Source organism: Tetrao urogallus, assembly GCF_951394365.1.
Source record: "Tetrao urogallus genome assembly, chromosome: 13".
Taxonomy (NCBI): Eukaryota; Metazoa; Chordata; class Aves; order Galliformes; family Phasianidae; genus Tetrao; species Tetrao urogallus.
This window is the reverse complement of record NC_136826.1, coordinates 16,650,859-16,663,108: the sequence shown is the minus strand read 5'-3', so window position 1 is coordinate 16,663,108 and position 12,250 is coordinate 16,650,859. Positions and strand designations below refer to the sequence as shown.

The 12,250-nt window shown below is 57.5% G+C and overlaps 1 protein-coding gene across 1 annotated transcript; it reads right to left on the bottom strand.

The window, feature by feature from the left end:
• Positions 1-497: 497 nt before the first annotated feature.
• Positions 498-7,663, bottom strand: GDPD2 (glycerophosphodiester phosphodiesterase domain containing 2; the record flags this gene model as incomplete). Its single annotated transcript, XM_079541841.1, has 15 exons — positions 498-550; positions 841-869; positions 1,259-1,341; positions 1,525-1,672; positions 1,971-2,122; positions 3,017-3,232; positions 3,698-3,848; positions 4,379-4,461; positions 4,615-4,760; positions 5,204-5,297; positions 5,613-5,711; positions 6,079-6,138; positions 6,314-6,407; positions 6,516-6,619; positions 7,550-7,663. 15 exons carry the CDS (start codon positions 7,661-7,663, stop codon positions 498-500), a joined length of 1,626 nt encoding a protein of 541 aa, XP_079397967.1.
• Between the last annotated feature and the right edge of the window lie 4,587 nt (positions 7,664-12,250).

The window sequence follows — 12,250 nt, the reverse complement described above, 5'->3', positions numbered from 1 at the left end:
CTGCCATCCCCAGCACTGAGAGGAAAGGGCTCTGCTCCCCGTGCATCACGTGCTAACCCTGCACCTCCCTTCCTATTCACCTCCCACCCCTGGGCAGCAGCACTTTAAACAAGGTTTCCCCATCACCAGTGCTGCTGCTGACAGCAGGCTGCCATACCCCCGCACCAAACAGTGACTCAGATCCCCACCAGCCTCCAACCGAGCACCCCAGGGCTGAGGTCTTGGTCCTGGAGAAAAGTTCAGCTCTCAGCACACAAGGCAGCAGCAGCAGCCGCCCCCTGCCCCAGCTCTGTTCCCTCGCTGCCTGCAGGAGCAAGAGACCCAGTTCCAGGTCTTCACGGATGAGAGTAGTTCTGCACCACATCAGGGGCCAGGAAGGCTGCAAGCTCAGGAAGCTGCAAAGGAAAGGAGCCTTGGATCCAGCCAGGGTAGCACTCCCTGCCTAGCTGTGAACCTCTCCAGCTGCCCCTCCCCATGGCTGCTGCAGGCTGGAGGGGTCAGTCTTGCATCAGGCTGTTGATCTTTGTGAGCAGCACGTCCGTCTCAGACTCTGGAGAGAAAGAAGAGGAAGCAAACAGTCATTGACTGCAGCCACCACCCCACAGCGGCAGGCACACCTGCCCAAAAAGCTGGTTGGAGCAGAGTTGGGGAGTATGGGCATCCCCAGCACCATCCCACAGGGCACTTTGCTGAGGGCAGGGCAGGAACTCCCTGCTTTGGGATTCCCTTCCCTCCCTTAGCCATCTCAAAGTCTGCAGGGCTCAGTCACGCTCCATTGGGGCAGGCTGGCTGCCTGCAGGGAGCCACCAGGGACAGAAGAGCCGGCGTCTGTGCACTCACCAGCCGTCCGCCTTCGCTGGGAGCATTTCCTAGGAGATGGAGCAGGATCGATGTTAGCACGTCAGTCTGGGCACCCCCTCCTCCTTCCCTCCCACGAGCTCCCAGCTACAGACTGCAGGGCCCCACAGCAAACAACTGTTTGCTCCTGGTATGTGGTGCTGGGGCAGAGCAAGGTCCCCTAGCCTCAGCCCTGGGGTGCACAGGAAACTGGTGAGTGCAGCTGCTTCGGGAAGGGCCAGGCCATGCTTTTAGCAGCAGTGTGGTGGTAAGAGCTGCCTTTATGCAGTGATATTTCTCCCAGCCAGGGGGCCTCAGGACATCAGCCCAGGGTGGGTGGCAGCAGATGGCACACGCATGGGGGTTCACCAGCCAGGGCACCCTGCAGCCTCCCAACAACTACCCCAGGGGTCCAACTTACTTCATCAAGAGGAAGGCCCAGAGGATCATCAGGAAGGAGACACAGTCTACAACAATCCAGATCATGAGGTACGTGCTGCTGGGCTGCAAGGTGACAAGCCAAGTGTTAAGCACCACTGCTGGCACAGTCCTGTACACAGCAAGGTCTGCAAGGTCACACTGCCACACCAGCACAGCACAGAGCAAAGCCCACCCTGCATGCAGCTGCAGGACCAGACCCACAACTCAGGCAAGGAAGCTTCGCACTAGGACAGAGGTTTTGCTTACCAGCAACCAGATGGGGCGTTTCATCTCCTTCAGCACCTGGCAGGCATTGGTGGTGACAGAACTCACCCCTGAGCACCACAGCACAGAGAAGAGCCAGGGCTGGTTCACCACGTACAGGTTGACTGAGATGTTGTCCTGGCGGTACTGCCTGCACAGGGAGAGCCGTGGTCAGCATGGCAGACAGCAAGGTGCCAGCATGCTCAGCTTGTGGCAAAGAGGCCTCCATGTCTGGGATGCGATCCAGCAATTGCAGCCACGTAGAGCAACTGTCTGGAGAGCCAGACCCAGGGCAGACTTGCTGGCCAGACAGAGAGCTGCAGCCTCTATCCCCCATAGCAGCTCTGGGGCATGCCAGGCTGCAGCCTCTGCCCAGCTCTCAGCCCTGCTGGGACCTCGCTTCTGTTGGACCCCAGACTCGTAGCCCACTCCCCTTCCCAGGCTCTCACTTGATCTCCTCAGAGCTCATGTCTTGGTAGGGCAGGTTGACATGCAGCAGTGGCTCCTTCTCATCCTGGAGTCTCTTCCGGCCATAAATCTGCTGAACGCCTGGGACTTGTTGTTTGACCTGCTCCCTGAACCCATCTGGCAGCCACAGGACCTGGGCAAGAGCCAGGGAATGTGTGTAAGGAAGAGACACTCCAGGGCTCTGCAGACACTGCCCCACTCCCAGACACACTGGATGTCAGGCTGGACCAGGCCCTGGGCAACCTGTTTGAGCTATAAGTGTCCCCGTTCAGTGCAGGGGAGTCAGATTAGATGACCTTTAAGGGTCCCTTTCAACTCAAATGATTCTATGGCTCTATGATTTTCCTGGAGGATTTCAGCAAGGGCAGTCCAAGAACTCATCCCAGCCAAGAAGGAAGCACAAGCCCCACTGAAAGGAGAAAGTAACTCCAGCCTAAGAAAGCCACTGCAGGGCACTGACATCATCCTGGGTCCCTGAAGTATTGAACAGAGCACACTTTTGGCCACAACTGCAGCAAGAATGCACCCCAGGCCAACATTACAGTACTGTGCCCTGAGTTCCCACAAGGAAAGCAATTTGGGTGCTCCTCCAGCCCTGCAGGGTAGCATGTGCCTCACACTGCTGAAGCCAACGAAGTACAAAGGAAACTGAGGCGGCTGCAGCAAGTCAAGGAACTGCACAGAGAGGTGTGGTGCAGCACAGGGAGCATCGATTTCATGCACTTGTACCCATGCTCCCCTCCCTTGGCTGAGTGAGTCACTGTTTACGCACCAGAGTGGCCAGTTCTCGGAAACAAGTATCTGCAGCTTTATGTACTACCTCCAACTCTTGGCAAGTTCTCCCAGCTAGAGAACCATGGGATCTCTTTCAGGACTATGCTACCATGCCAAGGACTGGTCATCAGCTGCTTATGGGGTTGTTGTACAACAGGATGGCTGAGCAGGAAGCACAAATGGCAATGGGGTGTGTGGGGAGATAGAGATGCTCAGTGTGACAGCAGGATGCAGCACCTGCTGGGCAGCTCACCTGCTGCAGTGGGATGCCAGACTGTAGGATGACTTCCAGAGTGGCATTGACAAAGCTCTGGTAATCGCTGTGGTTCTCTGGCCGGAGGTCAAACATGATGGAGATATTACTCTCCTTGGCTGCATCCAATACCTGTTCCAGGGATGGGATCTTCTGCCGAGTCGCCTGCACGCGATCGCCATGTGAAAGACTTTGCAGACTGGAAAATGGTCTCCTCTAGGAGGGAAAAAGAGTCAGCCACCATGGGCAGAGCACTGCGTGCCTCCACCTCCCACCAGTGCTGCTCCAGCCTCCCATCACAGGATGAGCACAGGGCACCTTTCCCCTCCTGCCCACTAATAGCACTGATCCAGCAGCCCCAGCACCTCTGGGCATTCAGCAGTTCATTAGTCACTGAACAGCATTGCCCCAGCCGCATCCATGCCCAGGCAGGCTGTGCAGCTCAGCGTGAGCACCAGCAGGGCATGAGACATCTCCCCACAACCCAACCTCCCTGTGACTCAGAGCAAACCCCAGGTGCAGCAGCCAGCACAGGGTGTAACTGCACCCCAGGGATCCATGCAGGCATGAAAGTGCTCCTTTACACTGCTCAGGTGACTGCAGAGGGAGCACAACACAGGGCAGGGCTCTTGTTTTACTCCCCTCCTCCCCCCCCCAGTGCACCCATCCCTGCACCCTGACCTCCAGGAACCAGCTGCCAGCATTGAGCTGCTGGAGGTCTGTCCAGTTGAAGGCAGTGCTGTTCAGGGTGGCTCTCTCAGGGAACACAGTCTGCACGTTGGTGGTCCTAGTGAGCTTCTCATCATGCATGAGGAATGGGACCCCATCAGCACTGGCAAGAGAGCAGAGAAGGAGGTTGTATCACAAGCTGTTTGCCTCTTAACACTGCCCTGCCATTTCTATCCTCTCCCAGCCACTTTCTAAAAGTAACCTCCACCCCAAGCCTACTGCTGAGTTTTTGCACAAGAGAGATCAGCCTCCAGGAAGCAGAAAGCACCAAGAAGCCAAGCCAGGAATCACACAGCTTCTTGCTCCCTGCAACAGGAAGATTGCATGAGATGAGGGCCCAGGGGCTGCTCTCCAAGTAGTGCCCTCCCCCCCCAAGTGGTGCCTCCTTCCTAATGGCCTGGAAGGCAGCCTGGGTGAACAGGAGAAACCCAGAACCTTCCCCAGCTTTCTGGGACACCCAGCTACAGCCAGGGCCATGCTGGGGAGGTGATATTGGCAGAGCCCTTGAACAGGGCAGACTCCAGATGAAGACTCTGCCAGTCCTGCAGGTTTGTTCCCCAGGTGCCCACATGTAGGGTGACATCCCAGGACACACAGGCCCCTTCCTCCCTCTGGGTCCTGCTGCCCCTTTACCTCACCATGACGTCTGTCTCAAAGACTTGCACATCGCAGTTCACTGCCTTGCGGAGAGACATGAGGGTGTTTTCAGGGGCCAGCTGGAAACGGAGCAAGTGTGAGCTCAGAAAGGGGCAGACAGCACCCTCCTCACCCACATCCTCCAGCCGTGTTGCTTCAGGCACCTCTCAGCCATGCACCAGTGCCCCACAGCTTCGTGTCACCTCGAGTGCTGTGCATGTGCTGTTGCTCACCATAGGGGCTCCTCTGTGGCCAACCAGGGCTGGCTTGGGGGGCAGCTGGTTCTCCTCCATGATGCAAGGTGAAGTGATCCCCAGGGGAGCCAGGTAAAGGGCAATCATCACTGCAGAGTATGCAAGCAGCAGGAACACCTTGAGGCCTGGAGAAAGACACAGGAGGTGCAGGGGTGAGGTGCAATAGCAAGCTTTCTGCAGGCTGTTGGGAACAAGCTGATGCTGCTGCTTTCAGCATTCACTTAAAGCTGCCCTAGGTCAGGCACTGCATCTTCAACCTCAAGAACACTGCACGTTTCTTCTTGGCCCACCACATGCCCTTGCACCCCAACAGAGGACTTCTGCAGGGCCCAGACTGCAATCTGCACCTCTCCTCCATTTGCAAAGCAGTCTGGGCTGGAGGTGCACCCAGCTATGAAAAAAAAAACAGCAAGTAGAAGCAGAGCTGATACATCAGTACCAGAACTCAGTCATCCCCACTGCACCACTGCTCCCTGTGCACTACTCTGCTGCCAGTGCCTCTCTGGAGGAGTGCAGGAAATAGAGCAGCCAGCTGTAGGGAGAGGTGGAGACCCTGGGGGGGGGTTACCTGTGCTGTGGGTGCGGTAGATGACGCTGGCCAATGGCCAGGCAAGGAGCGTCATTCCTCCCACAATCCCAATGTGCAGGAAGGGACCTGTTGCCTGGAAAGACAAAGGCAGGGTGTCAGACATCACAAGCCCAGCCCCTGTCCTCGAAATCCAATAGCAGGGATCTACCATTACAGCCAGCATCAGTGGGACAGCCTCAATGCCAGGGAGAAAAGGACAAGGTCTCCCTCCAGTCCCCTCACCCTGACTACAGCTGCTCCAGGCAGGACTGCACAGACTAAGCTGGAATAGGGCTTAGCCCTCATGGCACACAGTCATGCTGGGAAGCCCAGGCACAATTCCGCATCTTGTCCCCACAAGCCTCCATAATAGGACAGCATGGGAGTCTCTGGTGACAAGCCAACTCACCTGCAGGGAGATGCGGGCACTTCTCCACTCCTCTGCCCACTTTATTCCCAGCCCTGTGAAGGCAGCAGCCACCACGAGGGCAGTTATGATCAGCAGGACCTGTGTCAAGCAGCACAGGGCAGTTAGGATTGTACACATCATCATCCTCTAGACCAGCAGGCCCTCCCTCCCAAGCCCCCCACAGTTCTTTAGATGTCCTTCCCCCCCATCTTGATCCACAGCTGAACTCAGTACCCCACATGTGGAGCAAGGAGAATAGTCCCATCCCAGAGACCTGGGGCTGAAGGACAAACAGCTGCTGTCCACACACAGCCCCAGCAGGCTGGTCTCAGTTTCTCAAGTGCAAGGACCAGGATCCCAGGTGACTGCCAAGGATCAGAAAGCAGTGGGAGAGGACCAGGCAGATTATGTGCCCAGCATGCAGACAGCCAGGGTATGTATCATCTTCCTGCACCAACAGCCTCACCTTGTGCAGCCAGTGTAGCTTCAAGGGTTGGCCACAGAGCTGCAAGCACAAAGCAAGGACCTGAAAGAAGGAGGAGTTGTCAGAGCTTGTCTGAACTCTGTATCTCAGCTCTCAAAAGGCACACTGGAGCTTTGCCCCCCACCCCCAATGCATACAGGGTCTTCAGGCTCCAGCTGGCTCACACCCAGCACTGATCCATACCCCTGCCAACCCAGAGGGAATCAGCAGGGCTCACCAACAGCACAGCTGAGTAAGTGATGAGCACAGCTGTTGCTATTAACAGGATCAGGGACCAGTCTAGCCACAGCTTCTGCTGCTTGAAGATGAACCTGCAAGTAAAAGGTTGGGTTTTACACACAGAAGGATGGGTGGCATAGAGGGGGGGGGGGGGGGAAAAGAGGTGGAGGAGGTCAGGCTGGATGTGGGATCCTACTCACTCATTAAAGTTGTGGAAATCATTGAGGATGATGATGGCAATGTAGAGCCACACCAACGTGAAGAGGAAGACACAGAAGAGGAAGAAAAACCAGCTGCAGTCACACTGAAAGCCAGAGAGAAGACAAGCATGCACACATCTGCATGACATCCAGACCACAGCCAGATGCTGAGGCCCAAGGCTCAGCCTGGAGCAGGGAGCAAGGGTCCAGGCACTGAGCTGCCCAGGAGAGCTCTTTTGGGAACAAACACCTCCCACTACAAGCTCAGAAGCAGCGGATGCCAGGCTGGAGAGCAGCCCTAAGGCTGATACGGCCTCCTGTCCCCCTGCAGCAGCCTCAAGAGCAGGCTGGGACTGGGAAAGGAGCTAGGTGCCATCCCCAGTTTGCAGGGCTGTGTGGACTAGTCTGACTAGAAGGGCTGAGCAGCTGCAGGAGCCCCCAGGCTACTTCTGCCCACCCAACCAACACCAGGTCCAGCTCCAGGCTCTCCATCCCCAGCCCCACACATGCAGGGATGTGCCAGGTGCCAAGCGGGACAGCCAGCAGCCTGGACCAATTCTTACATTTCTGGCAAGATGGGACAAGCCATGGCACAGCCACTCCCATGGGAGTTGGAGACCTCGGAGAATCCCAGGGCCTCACCCCTGTGCTGGATTACAAATCACTGGGGACACCCCCTGCCAGCCCCCCCGGGGGGGGCCGCACCCTGCCCAGGCACTGTGCCTCCCACGTGCCTCGTTGGGCACCCTGCATCCCAGGACATGCCCACACCATGCTCAGCTCCAGGCACGTGCAAAGCCTGCCACAAACGCGTGCCCAGTGGGGCAGGGGATGGGCTCAGCCTCATGCTGCTGTGCTGCCCTTATTGTCACCTAGCAGGAAGAGGGCTCATGCTCATCCTCACCCTGACACCTTCATGTCTTCCCTCTCACCGCTCCCAGGGCAGCCCCTGGGCAGAGGGGGGGGTCCCAGGGCACACCAAGCTCTCCTGGGGCTCAGGACCAGCACCAGCTCAGCATCACCCACAGTATCACCTTGGTGGTTCTCAGACCCCTCCTCTTCTCCTTCTTGGCAGTGATCCACTGGCAGCTGTAGAGGCACAGCAGGCAGGTGGCACATGGGCGGCAGCAGCCAGGAGGGTCTGCCATGGCGCAGGGCTGTCGCAGCGGGTCAGTGTCCTGCATGGGATGCACACAGTGTTGGCACAGACCTCTACACACACCAAATTCCAGCCCCACAGGAATGGGGCACTACAGCATCCTGGCTGGAGGTAGAAGCCACTGCCCCACAGCCCTGGGACATAGCGGGGCTGCTGGCCACGTTCTCAGGTGAGGCACTGTGCCAGGGCAGCAGAGCAGAGCAGGCAATGCAGCCCAACTAGTTCAGCAGGCTGCCCCAGCACCTTACGCACAACGAGCTACAGCAAGCCCAGAGCTAGCAGGGAGCAGGGCCAGCTCCAGCCCAGGGTTTGGGGCTCTGCCTGAGAGCAAGGACATAATGCAGGATCCAGGCTCTGGCACCCCACAGCTGCAGGACCATAGCTGGGTGCAGGGCTGCTAGTGGCCCAGGAATGGGAAAAGGGCTGGGAAGCTCTGCTGTGGTCCCCATGCTCCTGGTTCTTAGCTGGATGAAGCAGAGAGCCCCAAACAGGGTCTGCCTCTAGGCACACCCTGAAACCCCATCTTCACTACTGCTTGCCCTGCTGCAGAGATTCCCCACTCCCCCCCATCATCCCAACCTCTTTAATCAGCTGGGAAGCCTGCAACCCACCCCAAGCAGCACCATTACTCTAGCAGAGCCAGACTCCCATTTCACTGCAACCCCATAGGACCCCAGAACCAGGTGTGGGAGCCAGGAGATGCCACGTTCCCAGCCTTCACCACAAGGCCACATCCTCTCCTAACCTGGGGGTAGGAAGTCCAACAGGGCCACATCCCATTCTAACCTGGCAAAGCACATGCCTATCTCCCTGCACAAGTCCCAGGCACGACTCCCACACACATGCAAGATCTCCGCTTGTTTAGGAGAACATTCCTGGGACAGTTCCCACACCATGAGGACTGACAGGTGCTACGCAAACTGGGAGATGACACAGCCATCACCATGATAAGGAGAGCTGGACTCCAGCAAGTTTCTCTCCCTGATGCCAAAGCTCAGGGGCTCACAGACAGAAGTCATTTCCACCATGGAGCAGTGGGCGCAACCAGCATCCCCTAGGACTTGCTCCTGACCCCTCTTGCTGCTGCTAGCATCCAAGCACTGGTGTCAGCCCTGCTCAGGGAAACCTTGACACACACACACACACACACACACACACACACACACACACACACACACACACACACTGGATCCCACGCAGGGTATGAAGTACAGTGGGAGTGACTGCAGCTGAACTTCAGCCCTACACAGCCGAGCTTACTATGCACAGACAGCACAGGGCTGGCCAGGGACCCAAGCCTGGCAGCAGTAGCACAGGGCTGGCCACATGCCCACACTGCTGGCGTGGTCTGCAGGGTGCTGACAGCATTTTAAGAGGTAAAATGCCACCCTGTTCCCCCCAGTTGGAAGCTGGATTGCAAGCTGCAGCACCAGAAGTAACCACACAACACCTGTGCACAGGGCATAGGTCCCAAATAGAGGAAGGCTGGACAGGCAGCAGGTACTGCACAGACAACAAATGTTGCACAGCTTTGGCTACAGCTTCATAGGAGGGTATCTGGGGTACCGTTGGGACTTCAAGAAGCCCTCCTTCAGCTCTCAGCAGGCAAACCCACAGAGTACTGCCAACCCTGCTACAGTTGCTGGAACAGCCATGTACATGCCCACAGCCCCTTGTGGATGGGGGGGAATGGGGGGCTGCATCTCTGGGGTGCTGGCACAGGACAACCTGATGCCCACAAGCAGAGTGCCATCCACACACCCACCGTGTCACCCAGCCCGAGCCTAGAGCTCAACCCCTGCTGCCCCCATGGGAAGGTGAACAGAGCTCCTAGGGCAATTCCACAGCTCCTCAGACCCCACTCCCAGCCTCGCACTCCGCAACCCCCTGCGCTCTCCATCCCCGCAACCAGGAGGAGCGGCACAGCCACTCCCTTCCCCTCCCCACCCTCCATCAGGGCAATACCCCCATTTTTGCTTCCCTGCCAACCACGCGGCCGCCCCCTCGGTGCTTCCCGCGGGGAAATACCTGCTCCCCGTCGGGCTCCGACAGCGGGTACCGAGCAACCAGGTGAGCGCTGGGCTGAGCTCCCAGGCGGGTGCCGGTGCGCAGCTCGGCTCCGTGCCGCCCGCTCACACCCTGCTGGGTGTGTTCGTGGCCCGACGGGGCTGTCGGTGCCGCCTGCAGGCCCGCACAAGCCGATGAGGGCGGGCAGCAGTCGGGGGGGTCAGGGAGGGCGACGGGAGAGCCTTTTGTGCCCGAGGCTTTGTGGCTGCTCGAGAAGCGAGGAAGGGGCCCTGGGGGGGGGAGGGAGGGGGGAGAAGCACGGGGGAGTTTGCAGGCAGCCCACGCACAGGGAGGATTAAGGCTGCGGGAGGGAGGATGGAGGCACTGCTGGGTCTCCCAGTAAGGGGCTGCTCTGAGCCCGCAGCCCGGGCTGAGGCTCCCTTCCCTGCAGAGGCGGCCTTGGGCAGACACGACCCAGGGCTGACCCTCACACAACAGGCATTAGGGAATGCCGTGAAGGTTAAAGCACAGAGTAAAAGCGGTTTCTTGTCTCAGGCTGAGAGTAATGCATCCACATTTTGCTAAAGGAGGTTCCCAGACATCAACCTGATGCCACCTGCAGATGGACACGGCTAGCTCTCCATCTCCCACAGCTGCATCCTCATCCGTGGGTCTCAATACAGCTGAAGGATGAGCAATGACACCTTTCCCCATCATCTTCTGCAAACTGCACTGAGCTGAGGGCATCAAAGCATGGGGAGGTTACAGCTTCCAGCAGCAGCATGCTATCCGCCAGACCTGACTGACATTCCACTGCTCACAGCTGTTCTACACCATCATTTATAGCTTTGGCAACTAACCAGTAAACGGCTCTGCAAAATGTGCTGATTGAGTACATCTGCAAGGTCTTATCAGCAGATGGATCAGAGCACAGCAGCAGTGCAATATTCTTTAATTGCTCCATTCCTCGAGGAACAGGCAGATAGTACTGCTACTGCTATGACCACGAGTGGAGCAAAGGAGCAGATATCTGACATTGGAGTCAGGGTCGCAGGTTACAAATGGATGACTGCGGGCAGCAGGGAGGGACAGAAACCGAGAAACAATACAGGTAGGCAGGAAAATCCCGAGCACGAGCGGGGACGAAGGTCACTGCGGAAATGGGGAACCGAGACACGCAGCAGTGGGCGCCTCGAGCCGCGCAGACGTCCGCCACCAGGGGGCGCTGTCTCGCAGCTGCCAGTCTGTGGCTAGGCCGCCCCGCACTCTGTGGTCTCTCTATGACTCCATTTGCTGGCTCTTGGCCGGGCCTTGCAGCCCTGCCCGATCCTGTGGGCTCTAAGGGAGGCCCGCTCCTTCCACGCAGACCCCCGATTTCGATCCTTTGTCAGGCAGCGGCCATTTTTAACCCTGCCGCTGCCCCACGGAGGCAGCCATATTGCGTGAGGGCAGCGGCGTCTCATAGCGTTAAGGGGGCGGAAGCCATGTTGGGTACTGGCACGTGCGCCGGGTCTGCCCTCTCCATGCCGCCAGGGGGCGCGCTCGGCCCACGCTGCCCGCCGCCGGCTGAGCCTCGCCGGTCACCTCCCGCGCTGGTTGTTTCACTCTCCCCTCACCTGTGACACGTCAGTATGGATCATAGCACTACTTTCAATGGCTAGGGCTGTTTGTTTGGCTTTTTTTTCCCTCCATAGAATCAATCAGGTTAGAAAAGACCACGAAGCTCCCCAAGCCCAGCCCGTCCCACTGTGCCCCTCACCACAGATCTGGAGCATCTCCATGGATGGTGACCCCACTGCTCCATGTGCAGCTGTGCATCACTGCTCCTTCTAGGAGGAAGCTTCCTTCCCCTGACATCCAACCTGAACCTCCTGTAGCACAACGTGAGGCCGTCACCTCTCATCCTATCACCTACCGCAGGAGCAGAGGCCGACCCCCAACTCACCACAACCTCCTTGCACAGAGATGGAGAGCCACCATAAGGTCCCCCCGAGCCTCCTCTTCTCCAATCCAAACCACCCCAGCCTCACCTGCTCCCCATAAGCCTGATGCTCCCGACCCTTCCCAGCTTCACTGCCCCATTCTAACACCTCAAAGTCTTCCTTGCAGTGAGGAGCCCACTGAAAAACTGACCACAACACGATGTGTGGCCCCACCAGAGGGTATTAGCAAGCATGAGGAAAAACCTGTAGAACTGCATTTATTTCAGCCCCCACCACTAAGTTCATATCATACGAGGCAAATAACTTGAGCAAAACTTGCATGGGTGGTCCTTATGGTTTGCATTCCCAAAGCACATGACAGCAGCACAGAGCTGAGCTTTGGAAGTGCTAATCATTTGGGGGCAGTAATTGAGATTAACGATAAGAGTTTTGAGGATGAAGTGCAAGCAAATATTGAGTTCATGCTGCTCACAATGGCAAACCTCAGGCTGGATGCTGATAAACAGGAAATGACTTTTAGGGAATAGTATCACGGCATATCTGAAGTCACAGTAATGCAAGACTTGTCTTTGCTCCATGGTGGAAGCAGATAAAAACAGGAAGAACTCAAACAAGGAAATCTTGCT